Source organism: Gopherus flavomarginatus, chromosome 4, assembly GCF_025201925.1.
Source record: "Gopherus flavomarginatus isolate rGopFla2 chromosome 4, rGopFla2.mat.asm, whole genome shotgun sequence".
In the NCBI taxonomy this organism is placed as follows: Eukaryota; Metazoa; Chordata; order Testudines; family Testudinidae; genus Gopherus; species Gopherus flavomarginatus.
Window position 1 is genome coordinate 72886168 of NC_066620.1, and position 20534 is coordinate 72906701.

The following is a 20534-nucleotide window of genomic DNA, read 5'->3' on the forward strand; positions in this document are numbered from 1 at the left end:
TTTATTGAAAAGGATGTTTTATGCAGTGGTGATGTAGGCTGTGTTGGTCCGCTTATATTAGAGAGTCAAGGTGGTGGTGAGGTAGTATCTTTTATTGGACTGACTCTCTGTTGACTAAAATCTGCTAGTCAAAATTGACAGCCAATTTTAGGACCTATTCCTGATATATGTGGTATAATTAGAAAAATTGGTACATATGCATGTGGGACCACCAAAGCTGACCTTGTCCTTTACCTTTCAATACATGCTTGAGCAGTAATGATTATAATTGAGTACTTATCTCAAACTTTTAAAATTTCTATACAGTGTACAGTATATTAGTTGTGCAAGTCCATCCTCCACTTGCTACTTTGTAAATGTAAATGTTTTAATATATTTAAGATGTTAAGATATAGCCAATAATTGAACAAATTATAAATTGATATTAATTTCTGTATTCAGTAACAGACGTTAAGACTCAACACCCATATTTTACTTGCAGCATGCAATACTGTCTTTATATAGTGCTCTGCAGCCTATTTAATCTTTCACATCTTGTAGCCCGTGTAGCTATCTAAGTATGTAAGTATGTTAGACCTCTGTCTATCATTTACAAGATTTTAGAACTTTCAGGTGATCCCCAGTTATAAGGTTATTTTGTTGTTATTCTTCCTTAATATGTAAGGATAGGTAAACTGAATTACGAGACCCATTCCAAAACTGAAACTATAGACTCAAACCTTTTTTGAGTTTGATAAAGTTTGGTTAGCTTTTCTTCTTAGTTATTTTTTCATTTTTGTGTACTTCTACACTGCCCAATTCTGGTCCGGACCAGAGATGAAAGTGCTAAAATCAGACATGAGTGACTGTCCGTGAGGGATTACCAGCCCAGGTTTGCAGCATCAAGAGGTTTGGATAAGACTAAGCATTTGAGCTTTTGGATGCTTATCAGTACCAAACTTTCTGAGGTTTGCCCATCACTAGTAGCAGGGTTTGAAAAATTTGTTGGACATTGGTCTGAGAACCAGAAGTCAATGCAAAAGAAGGGGCCCCATGAGAGACTATGCCCTGCTGAGAAGCCAACCCTCAATTCAGTGCCTACCTGTTTGAAAGGGAGAGGGTGCTGGATTTCTGCCAGTGCGCTATCAATAAACCCTTTATTTTATTTTTACTTTATTTTGGGAGGGGGGGGCATGGGCAGCTTCATATTTTGTATCAGCTTTAGGCTTGCAGGGGTTTGATAAATTTGAAGCCCTAATCCTATTTAACTGATGGAAATGAGAGAGAGCTTTCTACCTCTTCAATTCCTCCATAGGCTCCTCATTGCATAGAATGGTAGTGGCTCTCTGCAACTTTAGTCTATCCTCCTGGCTGCTGAGAAGAGGATAGGAAGAGAGGTCTGTCTATTCTACTCTCTTCCTTCAGTAGCCTCCATTTTTAGATAATTCTCTCTCTGCTGATGCTCATAATGGTCCCAAGCAGCAGAAACAACCTTGTGAGATTGGAGCGATTGTTGACAATTTCACTGCTGCCCAGTAAGTACTGTATTACATCAGTGAAAAAAGCTAGTCTTGCTAATGTCATTCTTCTACTCATTGGTAAACCTGTGAACAACAGCAGAGGCATTTGGGCTATTTGCAGACTGAGAAAGCCAACAGTTCATTGGTTTACATTCATCTCAAATTTGGAAGATTTTCTTATCAACCGTAAATGTAGAAAATGATTAATTATAAAGTGGTAGCTTGAATTTTGCAGAAATTGCTGGCTGAGGTTCTCCTCTCACTAGGGAAAACTCTATTGCCACTGGTGAGTGGCTGAGAGGATTTTTCAAGATCTGGGGCCTGGTCTACACTAACAAGGTAAGTCGATTTAAGTTACGCTAGTTAAGTTATGTAGGATACGTAACTTAAGTTGACGTAGCTTAGATTGACTTACAGTGGTGTCTGCACCATGCTCTGTTGACAGGAGATGTTCTCCTGTCGACATAGGTTCCACCTCTCTGGGAGATGGAGTACTGAAGTCAACAGGAGAGCGCTCTCCCATCGACTTGTCATGTCTTCACCAAACCGGCTAAATTGATACCCAGTGCATCAATCATAGCAGTGCCGATTTAGCCTGTAGTGAAGACAAACCCTGGCTGTCATACTGGCTGCATGCCTCCATTTAAGTTGTTTAGAGGTCTAAACAAATCCTTGAAGAAATTGTCAGCTTGAAATCTAGTCAGATTGAAAAATGATTGTAAAATAGTTTCAGGTGCTACATCTATGCCTGAGTTTCCCTGCCAATATTTGTGACACAAACAGGGCAAACTGATTTTCTGTACAATACATTGCAAGTGAAAGTGACTTAGACAAAGTTCTGTCAAATGTATGTGGTAAACTAACTGAAAAAATATATTTTTTCTTTACTCTTTTTGTTATAATAGTATATTATGTGTTACTTGTAACAATAGTAAGTAAACATTTTTCAGATGGAAGTGAAATTTTAAAAAAGTTAATTATGTTCCTCTAATAAAGAACATTGTGTTATAATATGGTAAATATCAGTTTCCCAAGAGTAGTTTTACACCAATAGAGAGTACTCTGATGTAAATATATTAAAACGTATTTTCTTAATGTTGCCAATAACAGCTCTGATTGCAAGGATTTCTTATAACCTATAAGGGCTAGTAAAGTTGCAAATCCTCAGCACCTGTCAGGGTGCTCAGTAGCTTGTGGCATTGGACCCTAAAATGAAAACTATTACATTGAAATCTAAACAGTAGATAATTAACAAAGTAAACTAATTGAATGTATATCATCACCTCCTTGTGAGATGGTCAGTGATAGTTGTGGCCCTGGGCACATTATGTGTATGTCTTCTGTTCACCGAACAAGAACAAACTGGATGTGCAAATGATGAAGTAATTATAGTTTTGGAGGCTAAAAAGTTCCTGACGTGACCTTAAGCAATATGGGTTATGCTGCTTTTATAACTTTTGTTTGATTCTTTATTTTTTATACTCTTGAAACACAAACCTTTGATTTTATTTATAATGGTTTAAAATCTCATGGTAATATTTTAAGATTACTGATTGTACTTGGTTATATTTAAACTCTGCTAGATTGTATATATTAAACTGTGCTAAATTGTTTGATTTTTTTCAATATTTCCTTGTATTTTTGTAGGACCCCAGCTGAATGCACAACTAGAAGGTTGGCTTTCTCAAGTACAATCTACAAAAAGACCTGCTAGAGCCATTATTGCACCGTAAGTTTCATATCTGTATTTTAACATTTGCGATATTAAGTCCTTTCTTCAGATCTCTCTTAAAGTATTGTTTTTTGCCTAAATAGTATGCGGACTGGGCTCCTGTTAAATTAGGGTTCTCAAACTGGGTATCGTGACCCCTCAGTGGGTTGCAAGATGGTTACATGGGAGTCACGAGCTGTCAGCTCCATTGGGCTGACATCCCTGAGCCCCTATTAAATTATCCTCCCCCCCCCGTGTTTAATTTATAAAGGGGTTTCACTCAGAGGCTTGCTGTGTGAAACGGGTCACCAATACAAAAAGTTTGAAAACCACTGAAAATACTCTGAATATCATGAAAACTGTGGCATAAGACCTGTATACAGTATAATATATGATTGATTATTAGTTTCTGTGGACAGATGAGATAGTAAAAGCATTCCTTTTCCCAGAAAAAGGTTTGTTCCTACAAGCCAGTTCAGAGGTGATTTAGTAGAGTGATAGTATGAAGATTGCAAAGTCGTCAGATTCTTTTTTTGTCTGTATAGCACCAAGTACAGAATTGATACATTAATAATAATAATAATTAATAATGGCTGCCTAGATTCTGTAAACATCTTATGTTAATGTGCATTTTGACTTGTGGATCAGTTCAGGTTTATCCTTTTTTGCTTCCATTTGTTTTCTTTGTAAGAATTTCAGTTTAAAATGTTTTTTAAATAATACTTGATTTGGGTTCTAGAAGTATCTTTGTATGACTCTGCTTCATATGTCTGCTTCTGAAAAATGCTTTCAGAATGATTAAATAGACTTTGTACCACACTTTCAAAAAAGTTACTCTTTGGGCTGTGAACAAGCTAGATACAGTTAAGCCCAAATGCTAATTCTCATCACACATTTGAAATAGCAGGAAAAAGTGGTTTATTAATATTCCTCCTCCTCCAAAAGAGCAGTGACACTGACGAATTCTAGACTTCTAGGTAATGCATGAGATAGTTGTCTTTTCAATGGTCAAGCAGGACCATGAACCAAATACCCTGAAAGATCATGCCCTTACTAAATACTGTAAAAGTTCTTAACCTGAACTGCAGTGGTGAAGTAATGTCAGGCTGTAGAAATCTTTTAACCCAGTTTTCCTTGTGTCCCTTCAGTCTCTGTGAAAGCAATGAGCACATTCTGACTGAACTGTGGCCCCATGCAAAGATCAAAGAATATCACTTCTAGTGCAAACCATAGGGAGGGTGAACAGATACTGGAAATAACAGTTGTAGTTTGGTCAGGAGTATATTCTTATTCCTTTTGAGACTATATCTATACTAGCATCAAAGACACCGAGAGCCATAAAAATGTATTGTTTGCAGGAATAACAGTTACTGCAAAATTTATAAACACTTGTGCAAGTGCCTGAACTACCAAAGTAACATAGCAAATAGGAAAATAAAAAGAGCACAGCTATTTTGCAAAAAGCCTAGCCGTGTTTTTAAAACTATTAACATGGCAATAAAATCTTAGACTGGCCATGCAGCCCTATATAGTTTTCTGTCTGCAGGATAGATTGGAAAAATAACAGCTAGTCATTTCTAAAACACATTAAGGTAGAATTGGCACAGGAGATATAAGATGACAGAATAAAAGAGTGAGGCCAATCCAGTTTACTATGAGATGGAAAAGATATATTAAGGTAGGGTAATTTGGTTATAGTGACTTTCATTTAAATGTAATACTTGATGTATATTTATAACGATATCACAGAAGTTATAGTAAGAAACTGAACCCAAATCCTGCTAACATTATGGAAGACGGTGTGGTCAAGTGGACAGATACTAGACTGAGTTCTGTTTCCAGCCCTGCTACTGATTCTTTTTGTCACCTTGGGCAAATCATTCATTTATCAGTGTCTCTGCTTTCTCCCCTGTAAAATGGAACAGTGATGCTTACCTTCCTTAATAAAAATGGTTTGAGATCATTGAATGAAATAAGTGGTGTAGAGAGAAATTACAGACTAGGTAGTCAGATTTTCAGGCTCACAAGGAATCACTGTGATCTACTCTGACCTGCATAACAGCCATCGAATTTCACCCAGTGATCCTCCATTGAGCCCAATAATTTGAACTGTAGCATATCTTTTACAAAGATAAACCCTCTTGACTGAAGGGATTTCCAACTCACTGTGTAAGCCTGTTTCAAGGTATAATTGCTTTCACTGGTAATTTCTTATTTCCAGTTTGAAGTTGCTGTCTTCAATTTCTAGCCATTGGAGTTTGTTATGCCTTTCCTAAATTAAAGAACCCTATACTGTCGGATATCTTCTCTCTGCATAGATGCTTATAGACCACTTCTGTTGTAGGATTGATCTCCTTAAGTTTCCCCACACCCATTTGTTATCTGGTAGATATATTCTTTCATTGCCAAGGTACGTCCCCTCACTTCCTTTCCCACTTGCTTCCCATCACATATAATATTCCTTTAGTGCTAGAATATAGGTATTGCTTTCACCTTCTTGTTATTCGTTACTCAGTGTTGCTACAAAGTTCTAATGATGTATAGTTGTATGGTGTGCAGCATATTGACAAACATGAAAACCTAGGTGACCATGGATTTGTTATAGTATCTTAGATAAGTAATACAACTTAGTTAGTGCCAGGGGCTGCCTTTAGCAATAAAAGGTACAATGCCTATAAATAGTAGTAAATACAATATGTACAGTATATCTGGGATGTCATGGGCCAGTTAACCTTCAGTTTTGTGTTTTTATTTAGATTTTTTGTCTTACAAAGATTTCCATTTCTTTTGCCATTTTCAAATAAGCTGTCAGTTTTGTTGCTACTTTAAATAGCTTTCATAAGGAAAACAGTGGAACGTCTTAAAAAATAAATTTTTAGAATATATTGTAGCCAGCACATCCCACATATACCTAATATTGCCTTTTAAAAGTGTCAGCCTTGGTTAATACTTGCCAACTCTTATTTCACAAGTTGCTGTTTTGATCATTCTCTTAACAAGTTTTTCTTTTTAGATTGCTAATATTAATATGCTACTTGTTCTCAGTCTTAAACCTAAAAGTTAATTTTAAAATCTATGTTTTGTAGTCATGCTGGATATACCTACTGTGGGTCATGTGCAGCCCATGCTTACAAACAAGTGGATCCTACTATTACGTAAGTAGCACTAAATATCTCAGTTTTTATACACACACACACACACACACACACACACACACACACACACACACACACACACACACACACACACAGAGTTTATTACAGTATAACTCCATTGAAAGTGGACTTGACACAAAACTGGAGTAATTCAGTGGTAGCTCTTTACGTGAACTTGATCCAACTCCCTTTCGTAATCAGTGGACGCACCCTCATCGGCCTCAGTGGAAGTTAGACCAAGCCCTGTATAATCATAGATTTTTAGGATCATTGCAATTTTCCAGTCCAGTGGTGCTCAAGTTGTGGGTCGGAACCCCATTTTAATGGGGTCACCAGGGCTGGTGTTAGACTTGCTGGGGTCTGAGCCCCACCGCCTGGGGCCGAAATCAAAGCCCGAGGGCTTCAGCCGTGGGTGGCAGGGCTCAGGTTACAGGCCCCCTGCCAGCCTGGGAATGAAGCCCTTGGGCTTTGGCTTTGACCCACTGGCCCGTGGCAGTGGGGCTTTGGCCCCCCACTCCTGGGGTCATGTAGTAATGTTGTCAGAAGTCGGTCATGGTGTAATGAAGTTTGAGAACCCCTATTCTAGTCTGATCTCCTGCATAACACAGGACATAGAATTTCACCCAGTAATTCCTGCATCAAGCCCATAACTTCTGGTTGAGAGAGAAAATATCCTTTAGGAAGATATCCAGTCTTAAATTTTCCCGGAGTCTATAAGTATAATTACACAAAAAAACTACATTAAAAGAACATTGGTGCAAAGTCAGAACTCAGAAGGTAGAAAATGCCAAAATTAAGGTTGCCTGTATAACACAATTAGTGACCACTTCTGAAAAGTTTTGTTAAGTGACACTGAACCTCTGTGGCAGAGGCAGAAATAGAATCCAGTTCTCCAGAGCAGCATTTGGCTGCCTTAACAATGAGGCAGTCCTTTCTCTTCCTGCAATCCTTGGCCTTATTTACTGCGCACCTTCCAAAGCTGAAAGCTCTTTCACAGAGCCACAAGCACAGGCGTGTACCTGGTGTGGTTCACAAACTCCCTTGTCCCTTTTGTGGCAAGAGGGAGACCCTGGTACACATCTGTTACATCAAGTTGCAGCCCCTCTTCTAGCTCCTCCAGAATCTCCCTGCACCTCCCTATTTTGGCAAACCCCATCTGTGACCCCACTAAGTCATGAGATCTACTTTTCAACCTCCTCCTGGCACTGGCCAAGACAACTATCCATCATATGAGGAAGAGGAAGCTGGCTGGGTAAGGGGGTGCTCTGCAACTGTGGGGCCTACTTTTATTTCCTTGTCCAATGACACCTCCAGGCAGAGTTCCTCTGGGTGGCATCCACTCACTCCTGAGATGCCTTTGAAGAGTGATGGGTGCTGTCAAGTGTTTTCTGCTCAGTGTCCCCTTTTGGTTCCCTGATTTTTACCCTATGACTTTCACTTACCTCTCTGTTTTTTCATTTGTTGTCCCCCGTATTCAGTTGTGACTTAGGTCCACTGGTCCCTCCCCCCTGGTTAAGGACCTAGGCCTGCCATTTTCCCCACATCTACAATCAGGTACAAACCTTCCAATTCCTGCAACAAATGAGGCAGGAGTCCTACAAACAATAGCTTCCTTCACTATACAACCGTGACTCATCCCCAAAGTAGGTCCAGCTTGTGCACAGAATGAGGTCCTGTGGAAAAAATGGTATATGATCACTGAAGTCAGTGGGAGTTACTAATTGTTCCAACTGTACTTGTTCCAAAAATGCACAGGCACAAAACTGGTCTGCAGTTGCCTGCTGAACCATAGGGCCAGTTATTGTAGTTTAAAAAATGAAAATCTGCATGTATTTTGCTAGTTGCAGCATATTTCAGAACTTCCGCCACGTATTAACAATCAGTTCTCATTTAAAGTATCTTCAGTGTTTGATTCAAATATGCATTTTGAAGCTAAATAGTGATATTTTAAGATAGATAGTGTTAGAAATAATAAACTAGTTTCTTTTTTGTTTCATCAGTAGTTTATCAGAAAAAAAGCAAACTATGTTCCAAAGTAGTAAAGTTATTCTGATTCTTTCTGAAATATTTTGAGCAAAATGAGAACAACTTTTTTAAAGGAAAACAATTGATAACACTATACGGGTATGTTTTCTGCATTGACATTTCTAGAGCAAGTTCTTCTTCCCAGATTTAATGGCATTGAATTGCTCGATTTTTTTTCTACATCACTTATTGTTTACCACATAGCTTGTTTAAAATTTGCAAGAGCATCTCATTCTGCCTCAGTTGAGGAGCTGTATTTTCTGGATAGATTTCAAAGTGGGTTGATGCAGCACATCAGCATTTTTTCCTTTGCTTTGCTCCACCACTGCTTGCACAAAAAGCAAAGCACAACAGAACTGGTGGTATCTACCTGCTGAAGCACTATCATAGATTTCCCATGCAAAGGCAAGACTGCTTCTGAAAATTTCTTTGGCAGGAAAGACTGACCTTTAATCAGGACCAGAGACCTGGTGAAATGACTACCTGTAGCCCACAAGAAGACAAATCCTGCAGTGCCAGTAGTATGCTAATGACATGCATGTCTATGTAATTTTTTCATGTAGCTGACTCACAGATAACAGAGTGCTTGAAGGAGACTAGAGTTTTGGAGAAAAAAAGCAGCTTGCTTAAATCAAACTCAGGAAAAACTGTAGTAATGTGAATCAGAAGATGCTTTGAGTAATTGATAATAAACATACCACCCAACCCTGAGTGGGAGGCATGTGCCCTCAGCTACTTAAGATGGTGTGCAGCATGGGACTCATGTTGGACTCATCACTAACTGAAGAATCAAATATCATCTGTCAGTAAAGGCCTGCACTACACTAGGGATATTTTCTAATCAGCTCAGTTAAACTAGTTTTCATCATCTAAAGGAGGCTTTAAAAGTGGCTCGTGCTGTAGTGCAGACCCTGTTTTAAGTGGTTTAAGGTGGCCGTGACCCATTTTTACTGAACCAGCTTCAAAATCACCTATCAAACACTCAGCACTTTGCAATATCAGACCCTAAGGGACCAAGAATTGAATCATGCTCTTGTTCTTGGCAAAGTAGAGCACTTCCATTAGCCACCAGTTTAACAACCCCCCCCCCCCCCCCAAAATTAGTTCAGTTTATCGTGTTCTTTTTCAACTTTTTTTTGTTTCTAACACAGTGTTTTGTGGGAGTACAGCTGTTCTGATTTTGGTTTTTGTATTAATTATCCTAGCCGGAAAATTTTCATTCTTGGGCCTTCCCATCATGTGCCCCTTTCTCGATGTGCACTTTCCAGTGTGGAGATATATAGAACACCTCTGTATGATCTTCGAATTGATCAAAAGAGTATGTATATAGTAAGCTTGCGTCTTTCAGATTTCTGTTTTCTTTTAATTATTTGTATTACTGCAACACCTAGGAGCCCTAGGTTTTGGGTGGATGGGGCGGGACGTGTATTTAGAAGAAAAAGTCCATAAATAACCAGTGCAAGATAATACTTGTAACCTCATAAACAGGTAGAGAACCGTTTTTGTCACATTCAGCCGTTTGTGTTTTGTGCCTTGGCCAATGGCTAAGGTGCTATATTAATAAATGTACACATCCAGCAGCAGCTCATTCGATCAACTTTTTCCTCACCAATATAGATTCATATGGTTAGTGGAAATCTAAAAACACAAAGATTATGTGGATGAGTACACGTTTTAATATATTTTTGTACAATTTTAATCTTTTATACCGTAATGACTGTAGAAAGCATATCGAAGATGCTAAAGATGTCACTGCTTTACACAATGCATTCTTAACTATAAGATACAGACTTAATTAAAAATGTTGGAATTTGGTTTTAAATGCAAGTTGCACTTCAATTAGAAAGCTACAACGGAAAATGTTCTGTGATCGTAACCCCCAGAGGCAGGGAGTATTATTTTATTGTGCCACTTCTAACAAGGTACGCTGTAATGTAATTTTTTATAAAAATTTATTTTAATGAAGCATTTTAATAGATTTTTAAATCTTTTCAGTTTATGGAGAATTGTGGAAGACTGGAATGTTTGAGCGTATGTCTCTTCAGACCGATGAAGATGAACACAGTATTGAAATGCATTTGCCTTATACTGCTAAAGCCATGGAAAGGTACTATGGCTAAACGCTTATTTTGCATCAACTAAAATCATACATTTGAACTGCATGTGTGTTCCAGTAGGAAGAAGTGATCCTCTTTTGGTGGGAGAATGATAATTTTTTAACAGAAAAATTTAAGAATACAAATTAGAGACTTGCGATTTCTTGATAGGAAGGAAACTGGGAGCAGGGCAAGCAGTTGAGCAATCAAATCTGACTATTCTGTAGAAAGTAGTTAATATTGTATATTGACTTGTGAATACAGTCAAATCTGACCATCCTGTAGAAAGTAGTTAGTATTCTATATTGACTCATGAATACCGTTAATTTTGGGGAAAACTTCCTGACAGTGAAATCTACGAGTCTTTAAAGGCCAGAAGTGAATTTTTATTTGCAAAGGTAGGTAAAATTAAATCTCCCATGCGGAGATATACATGTAAAAGACTTGACAAAATACTAATACTTAAATGTACAATAGGGAACAGTCCTGCCTTGAAATATGTAAGAGATGACTTAATAAGTCTTCCATGTCTCTAAATGTTAGGATTCTGTGACTGGTTCATGGAACCATTTGCCCAGTTAAAAAAAAAAAGTGTGAATAGTTTTAGATGTTTTCTATTGAGGTTCCAAAATTTGTATGTACTTTTGGCAATTTAAAAATCAGTGTCCAGTTGATAGCTACTTTTGTTACAGGTGATCCCTATGATTACTATAACTAAAAGAGAGTAAAGAAAAACCCACAGGTTCCAGTGGCTATCCCTGGCCCCCCCCCACAGGGCTCCACTCCTGGCCCCACTCTGTGGAGGGGCGCTGGGCATAGGGGTTGGGTGGGGTGGGCACTGTGGTTCTCAACCTGCAGTCCAGGTAACAAATAGGTTGAGAATAAATAGATTGAGAACAACTGGCGTAGAAGGTCAGCATCACTTACGTCCTATCTTGCATCTTAAGTACAATTTCAGTGGTGTGTATCCGTTGTGCTGCTCCTCTACATAGGGAACTTTCCCTCTTTGATTTTGTCCACAGTCACTCTTTTTTGCTGTTTCCTCTATAGAGTTGGTTTCTTCTGTTGGTTTTGTGGTTTTCACACACTGCAACTAAGGAGAGAAAAAAGATTTTTGAAAATAAGAAAATGTTGCAAAATAGCAAGCATTGACAGGGGTCTTGGGGAAGGTGTAGTATCTAAAGCTATTTTTAATTGTGTTTTTTAATTAACTACATTTCAGGTTAATAGCGTCCTTTTAAGGGGCAGATTTATAATTTCAGTTATCATACCTTGAAGAAGAACTCTATTCTTAAAATTAATATTTTAAATATGAAATCTTTTTTCTTTTGTTTGTAAGCCATAAGGATGAGTTTACCATTGTTCCAGTATTGGTTGGAGCACTGAGTGAGTCAAAAGAACAGGAATTTGGAAAACTCTTCAGTAAATACCTAGCAGATCCTACTAATCTCTTTGTGGTTTCTTCTGACTTCTGCCATTGGGGTAAGTTACAGGTTTTCTTCGTATTATCGCAATGTGGTAGCTACACTGTAGCTATATTTGAGGAGGCCCTTTCATTAAACATTCTTTGGTGCTTAGAACTTTATGGTAAATTTATCCTTTGAACGTAAATGTTTTTCTGCCAAAAGTGAATTTTTATTGTGAAAATTAGGTAAAATTAAATTTGTCAGTCTTTGAGTTATCAGTGGGTTGGGAGAGGGAGGTAGTGAAGGTGTGTGTTACATGCTTCTCTGCACTATTACAGCCTGGTAACGGTGATTGTAGTTCTTTGCTCTTATGTTGTTCTTCTGTGGATTTAAAAGGAATTCACAAAATTAGTTAACTGATTTATGAAACATGCCGACATCCCTATGATGGAAGTAACTATACCTATTTACAGATGTGAATTGCCTAGGACAGTGTTTCCAAGACTTGGGACGCCACTTGTGTAGGGAAAACCCCTAGCGGGCCGGGCTGGTTTGTTTACCTGCCCTGTCCGCAAGTCCGGCTGATCACTGCTCCCACTGACCGCGGTTCGCTGCTCCAGGCCAATGGAAGCTGCAGGAAGCGGTGGCCAATATGTCCCTCAGCCCACGCTGCTTCCCAAAGCGGCATTGTGTGGTCCAATGTTAATTGCCTACCAGTGACTTCATATCAAATTTACTCAGTTTACAAGTAAATAGACGGTTTTGGCCTGGAGCAGTGAACTGCAGCCAGTGGGAGCCCGCGATTGGCCGAACCTGAGGATGCCGCAGGTAAACAAACCGGCCCAGCCCGCCAAGGGCTTTCCCTACACAAGTGACATCCCAAGTTTGGGAAACACTGGCGTAGGATCATACATCAAGAGTTGGTGGCAGAGTCAGAATCTAGGAGTTTTCTGACTTCCATTTTGTCGTATTAACCAATAACACTTTGTTTATGTAGCTTTTTAATGTGTGATTATGGTTGATAAAGGGACTGTTTCAAAAAGGCACACCCTTTATTACTGGTTCTGGCGTGTAGGCAGGAGAGAGCATCATAACTTTCAGATTCCAGATTGATTTTGCAGGGCTGTCAGTGAGAAACCGTCCATTTACTTGTAAACTGAGCAAATTTGATATGAAGTCATTGGTAGGAAATTAGCATTGGACCACACAATGCCATTTTTACATGGTCATTTTTCAAAGTGTAACTGCACATTAAGTGGTATAGTTTTAATTTTTGTTTTCTGGTGAGGTTCTGTGGTGGTGTTTGGAATGACTTCAATGGAACAGAAAGATATAATGGAAAATACCATTCCTTTATGAATATCTTAAAGGCATCACTTCCAATTTTTGATTTACAATTGATTCTACGTTAGATTGGCTACCAGAGGTGTGGGTTCAGGAGTACTTTGCTTTTCATTATAATTGAAATTATTTTGGGGAGTGTCCTAGCTACTAATCTGTCCCTTTTTATTTTGTACATGATTTTTGTTTCAAGGTCAAAGGTTCCGTTACAGTTACTATGATGAATCCCAAGGAGAGATTTATAGATCCATTGAGCACCTAGATAAAATGGTAAGATTTCAGATTTGGGGCAATTAATTGTCTAATAAGTTTCTCCTTCACATGACGTTGAATGCTTCTAGAATCTCTTAAAGAAAATATTCAAGATTTGATACATTGTTGATTTATGCTTTTTCTCTCTCACTTGACATACAAAGGGTTTTTAACCACTGTACTGTAGTCAGTGTATTGGCAGCTGGTATCATACACTTTACTGAGTGTGCACAATGTATAGTGGATGTAATTATTGTGATGCAGGAGGGCCAGGGCGCAGTGGTAGAGTGTTAGAGGGGAAATATATAAACCCCAGGCTAATTAAGGTGTGGTTCCCTGTAGACTAGGGAGGGTGGCTACAGGTTAATTGGAGCACCTTTCAGGAACCTAATAAACCCCTCCTGCTTCAGGCAGATGGAGAAGGAGGAAGGAGAGAGGACTGGAGCTTGGAAGTGTGCTGTAAGACTTGAAAGATCAGAGAACCAAAGTAAGGGAGACCCTGCCCCAGCAGGGGAGGGAGACTCCTTCACCCAGCATTTAAGGACTGAAGGTACCCCACCCAAGGAGGATGAGGGTAAGAACCCGCAGGAGTTGAGAGGGCTGGGGCTCAGAGTAAGGAATAAACCCAGACCCCTCTCCTGCTTCCCTCCTTTACCACCTTCCTGGGGCAGTAGCGGAGGCCTCGGTGCCCCAAGAGCAGGGGCAAGGTGTGGCATCTTAGCCCCTTGCCAAGAAAAGTGCAGGACCTACCATACTAACATCGGCCTTCTTGTCACATTATGTAAATATTCCTTATGAGAAAAAATGCTTGCCTGACCGCTTGAAATCCCCTCAATGTAATTTTTCTGTTTATATCTATAGTTAGGGGAAGCAATAAACCTTATGACTTAGAACATAAAAGTTCTGGTAGCTTACATTTGTAATAGTGCTAGTTTCATTAGACAGGGATCATACCTATATTGTTGCTAGTAGTTTCAATAGATTTGATGCAGCTATCGTGGGGAAAAGGTAGGGGTCACATTGGCCAAGGAGACTAGAGTCACTTGTGTTCCATTGGGACTGTCACCCACATCCTCTCCTTCTACTGTAAAATATGGAAGGAAAAAGCCCCTGCCTACGTCTACAACTGCGTTTGTGTAGAGGTTTAAGTGTAGACCCTCCTGTCACTGTAGTTAATCTATCTCCCCAAGAGGTGATAGCTAGGTCAACAGAATTCTTGCATTGCTCTAGTGCTGTGTGTTTAGGAGCTTAGGTCGGCTTAATTACGTTACTGAGGAGTGTGGATTTTTCACACCCTTAAGCAATGTAGTAGGGCCCACCTAACTTTTTTGTGCAGACCTGGCCAAAGAATCCAGCCTATATTTGGGTCTGGATTTAGATGTGCTCCATACACAAAAGTCAGGTAGCTTCTGATCTCTCTTCCAAGAGAACCTGGATGATCCCAGGTCAATTTCCCAAAAGCAGCAAGACCTTTTAGGTTTTTTTAAGGTACTGAAGTGACCAGTCAGTCAGTATCCACTTTGAAGGACCTGGAGGAACGCTAGAAGCCTTTTGTGTCAGTTACTCATGGTTGTCTCAGATCCATATGTCCTCATCATTTTCTGGGGGGAGCCACAGAATTTGCTTAAGAAAAATTACTTCAACTGCCTCTCTATAAGAAATGCACTGAAGTTCAACAGTATCACGAAGATACATTGCAGGAAATCCAATACTTCGTTGCAGAGAATGTCACTGAGCCCATGTTACTGCGTCAAAGAGGAAAGGGTATTTATTCCAGGTTCTTCTTTGTCCCAAAAATACATGAGGGCTTAGGTCCATTCTGAATCTCAGAGATCTAAATTATTCTCTAGTGGGAAAAAAATGGTCTTTGGAAACCAGTAGGGTTCTTCTAGAGCAGAGGTTCTCAGTACAGAAGAGTTGCATCACACACGCATTTAACTTGCACGAATTCAATTATACATGCTTGGCAAAAAAAAAAAAAAAAAAGGAGAGAAAAGTAACAATTTAAATAACGCGGGCTGAGCGGGGCCCGCTGAGGGTCTGGGGTTCCGGGTGCCGGCTCCTGCCAGCCGGGGTCCCAGCCCCCAGCCCGCTGCTGGCCCTGCTCAGCATGCACTAAAAAAAAATCGGCTCCTATGCCACCTTTGGTATGCATGCCATAGGTTTAGGACCCCTGTTCTAGTGTATACTGTGTATACAGTGCAGTCACATCTTACGGGGATTAGGTACTGTACTTTATAGTAATTTTCACTATATGCGATTTTCCTCTTATGCGCTGACCTTAGAATCTAACCACTGTGTAAGCTGTGACTCCAGTGTATATGGTCTGTGAAGCACTGGTGTGCTGTGGAAGATACATGGTCACGTAGGCTGGCTTCTAACCTTATTTATGGCTGTCATATGGTGTTAAAAGACAGAGAAAATATGCTAAATACTTTCCTGTTTTTACATTCTTTGAGTTGTGTCCCTATGGGTGCTTCACTTCAAGTGATCAGAGATTTTCAGTAGCAGTGCCCGTTTGGTCTGTGCATGCTCCCTTCACATCTTTGTGCCCCATATCGAGGATATATAGGGCTATGGGGGCAAACTGCTCTCTGTTTCTTCTCAAGTGCCTTGACCTGAAACAGAGCATGTAGCATGACCACTTCTACCATTCAGAGTTTAGCTTTAGAATCTTCTAGTTTTCTCCCTCTAAAAGTAAGATTACAAAATTACTCTCATAGTGATCAACCATGGTATCGTAGAAATCACTTCATCAGAATTATTAAAAATGCTATACCGACTTTGCTGAGTAACTGCCAAAGAAAAGAGTCAGTACAAAGTAGATCAGTGACTCAATTAAATATGCCACACCCTGTGCTAACTGTGTTTGCTACCATACTTTAATTACCTTTTCTAAAAAGATGCCCATGTCAACAGCTTCTCACTCATGGGCCTGTCTACACTAGTCTTTACTGGAAAATATCCCCACTGACACAGTGGTTAAAAAACCTCTGCCCTCATCTGGATTGGTGTTCCCACGGTAAGGAAACTGCACAGTGGGAAAGGAAGAGGCTAGCGCAGACATGGAAAGTAAAAAGCTCCAGGGATGTTTCCAAGGAAAGAAATTGAAAGGCTGCAACAGGCGACATTTAACAATAAAAAAAGTTCAACATGTCCTGAACAGCAACAATTTTATCACTCTCTCTACAATGTTACAAAGTTATGGATCAGTCAGTAATAATTCCAGTTAACACGTATGTTGGAATTTTCATTTCTAGCAAAACTGAATCAATTCCACACTTTAAAAATTAAATTTAGACTTCAAATTTACCATAACTACTCTTCAGAGGACAACTGAATTCTCCACAACTTTATTAAATAAATCAGTTAAATTAAATTTTTTGCAAAGGAAACATTTGCAAAAAATTATCCTTTTTTCAAGCCCCCTATCCACCAGAGATTTATACTTTTTTTGAGACACACACAAGGTGGGTGAGGTAATATCCTTTCCTTCACCAATTTCTGTTGGTGAGAGAGACAAGCTTTTGGGCTTACATAGAGCTCTTCTGCAGTCTAGGAAAAAGTGGGGGGAAAAGTGTGTGCACGCAGGGGAAGACGGGGGACTTTGTGAGCTATGGATTGTTCTAATAAGTCTCAAATCGAGTGTCTCTGGTATATAGACATATCTCCACTGCTACAATGATCAACACCTAACAACACCCCTGTGTAAGAGCATGAAGTCCTAGAATCAGTACTGGTACCAAAGGAACCTGGAGACTCATACTGGGACATAAAGTCTCCAACATGGTCTTTTTCTGAGGAGACAGGAGTTGCTTTGAAATAGGCTCTTTATGAGAACTAGCATTCCCCTTCTTATGAGTCTTCCCAGTATCCACCACTGATCTCTCCTATGAAGGCCTAAGCAAATACAATGCGGAGGTTGATGGGGCACTATGCTTGCTCAGAGACCCAGGTATGGGACATATTTCTTGGCCTGGATCTGAAGCTGGGAGGAAGGAGCGCTCTATTATCAGGAGCCTGAATCTAATCTCCTGATCTTTTCTAGCTCTGTTTTTAAAGGCTGAGCAGATAATACACATTTCAGGGATGTGTGTCCCCCCCAACCAGTGAATACACTCGGAATGTGCATCACTGATGGGATAGACTCCTGACGGGTGAGGCAGTGCTTAAATCCCAGAGATCCTGGCATACCCTGGAGGCAAAGGGGATGAACTCCAAAAGGAACTCCTCCATTAAGGCGAAAAGTAGTATAAAACAAGCCTGTAGCACAAAAATAAGCAAAAGCAAACAGATAAATTAAAAGCAGCAAAGAGTCCTGTGGCACTTTATAGACTAACAGACATATTGGAGCATGAGCTTTCGTGGGTGAATACCCACTTCATCGGATGCATCCCACGAAAGCTCATGCTCCAATACGTCTGTTAGTCTACAAGCTGCCACAGGACTCTTTGCTGCTTTTACAGATCCAGACTAACACAGCTACCCCTCTGATAGTAGATAAATTAAAGGAGAAGTAAATAGCTACACTAAACTAAAAACTAAAATATACTCCATAGTAATATGCTGGTTTTGTTCCCCTCAGGGTCATCTTTCTTTTCTAACCAGTATTTGAATGTGTGACACCCTGTTCCTGTATTGAATTTCAACTTCTTAGTAAACAAACAGCACACTCTATATGGAATCCCATCTCTGTTCTGTTTTCCCCTGTCTGTTAACAGAGCTTGGAACCTTTGGTCCCTGACGAGACTTTGTTTTTCTATGGCCTGGTCTACACTACAGGGTTAGGTCAAATTTAGCCGTGTTAGGTCGATTTTAAAATGAATGCGTCCACACAACCAACCCCATTCCATGGGCTTAAAGGGCTCTTAAAATCAACTTCTGTACTCCTCTCTGGCGAGGGGAGTAGTGCTAAAATCGACTTTGCTGAGTCGAATATGGGGTAGCATAAATGCAAATTGACAGTATTGGCCTCCGAGAGCTATCCCAGAGTGCTCCATTGTGACCGCTCTGGACAGCACTTTGAACTCCAGTGCACTAGCCAGGTACACAGGAAAAGCCCCGGGAACTTTGAATTTCATTTCCTATTTGGTCAGAGTGACAAACTTAGCAGCACAGGTGACCATGCAGTCCCCCCAGAATCGTAGAATGTTTCACACTTCCCCTATCATCTCCATCCCTGAGGTTATCGCAGATTAGAAGATAAAAAAGCCGCACTCGTGATGACATGATTTCCGAGCTCATGCAGTCCTCCTGCACTGATAGGGCACAGCTTAATGCATGGAAGCATTCAGTGGCAGAGGCCAGGAAGAATTAAGTGAGCATGAAGAGTGGAGGCAGGACGTGATGCTGAGGCTAATGGAGCAAACAGACATGATCAAGTGACTGTTGGAGTTGCAGGAAAGCCAACAAGAGCACAGACCCCCGCTGCATCCACTATATAATCGCCTACCTTCCTCCTCATGTTCCATAGCCTCCTCACCCAGAAGCCCAAGAACATGTGGGGAGGGGGAAGAGGGGAAGGCTCCAGGCACCCAGCCACTCCACTGCAGAGGATGGCCCAAGCAACAGAAGGCTGTCATTCAAACAGTTTGATTTTTAGTGTGGCTACAATAAGGAATGTGGCCTTGTCCTTCCCTCCTCCCCCACCCTGCCCGGGCTACCTTGTCTGTTGTCTCATTTTTTTTGTAATTAATAAAGAAAGAATGCATAGTTTCAAAACAGTAGTTACTTTATTTCGAAGGGGAGAGGGTGGTTGGCTTACAGGGAATTAAAACCAACAAAGGGGGCAGGTTTTCATCAAGAAGAAACACATATAACTGTCACTCCAAAGCCTGGCCAGTCATGTAACTGGTTTTCAAAGCCTCTCTGATGCACAGCGCGCCTTGCTGTTCTCTTCTAATCGCCCTGGTGTCTGGCACTAAACAATTGTCTACCATTGCTTTCACTGAGGGAGGGGCGACTGACGACATGTACCCAAAACCACCTGTGACAATCAGGCATTGGGAGCTTAACCCAGAATTCCAATGGGCGGTGGAGACTGTAGGAACTGTTGGATAGCTGCCCACAGTGCACTGCTCTGTAAATCGATGCTAGCCACAGTAGTGAGGATGCACTCCGTCAACTTAATGCGCTTAGTGGGGACATACACAATTGACTGTATAAAATCGATTTCTAAAATCGACTTCTATAAAATCGACCTAATTTCATATGAATTTCGGAAATTTTCTTCAGCGGTTGTGTAGTAGATGTGCAGCCTGTGCATCTTTGGAATTGGAAATGGTGCTGCAGTGTTCTCCTCATACAGGAGATCAACGATGTTTCCTCGGCTTTTAGTTTGAATGCTTTCAGTTTCATATCCTGTCCTCAGCCCGCTCCTGTTTCCTCAGATACAATCTAGGTCTGTAGTGCTGATGGAAATGCTAAGGAACAATGTGAAGCTATTCCCTCTAGCTCTCTCTACAGAGAGACACACAAAAAAGCCTATGTTTTACCCTTTAAGGGTCCTACTCTATTTCGAGACAAGACTGATTTCATGCTGGGAAAGATAGTAACCATCACTCCTAAACTAATGACTTGCTCAAGTTGGGTCCCTATTTAGTAAAGCACTTAAGCATATGCTTCATGAGCAGCGTAAATATTCTGGACTAAAGTGCCTTTTATTTCAGAATAGTATCCGCAATGGGGTGCTATTCCAGAATTTCTATTCTGGTCAATTTTCCTGCCTATATAAGGCATAAGGGACACGTGTATCACTGTCACAGCCAGCAGGCAGGGTGGATATGATTTAAACAAAATTGATTTAAATGATTTTTGTTGAGTATTACTCATTTCGTTCACTGACACTTATTACTACTTTAAAGGTGAAATTGTAAAAGGAAAATCTGCCTATTTCAGCTATTTATTTTTTATCACAACTGCATCTAAAATGATCGTACCATAGAGTAACAACTATCTTTTTTGCCCAAACATGAGAATTCAAGAAAAGTCCAGAAGGAAGACAGGCAGTCCTTAAGAAAGAAATATGAAATAAAAAAGTTTACCAATCT

General features: G+C 40.1%; 1 protein-coding gene across 3 annotated transcripts in view; it reads left to right on the plus strand.

Annotated features, from left to right (window-relative positions):
- MEMO1 (mediator of cell motility 1) overlaps positions 1-20534 on the plus strand; it is a 54819-nt gene that overhangs the window by 27038 nt on the left and 7247 nt on the right. For 2 of the 3 annotated variants that reach the window (XM_050950447.1, XM_050950445.1), the window contains 6 exons: positions 3147-3228; positions 6297-6365; positions 9596-9708; positions 10386-10497; positions 11826-11968; positions 13427-13503. In XM_050950447.1, coding sequence (XP_050806404.1) covers positions 3147-3228; positions 6297-6365; positions 9596-9708; positions 10386-10497; positions 11826-11968; positions 13427-13503 — 596 coding nt within the window. Of the gene's footprint in view, positions 1-3146; positions 3229-6296; positions 6366-9595; positions 9709-10385; positions 10498-11825; positions 11969-13426; positions 13504-13895; positions 14365-20534 lie in introns of those variants that run through there. The other variant, XM_050950446.1, reaches the window with a different exon arrangement.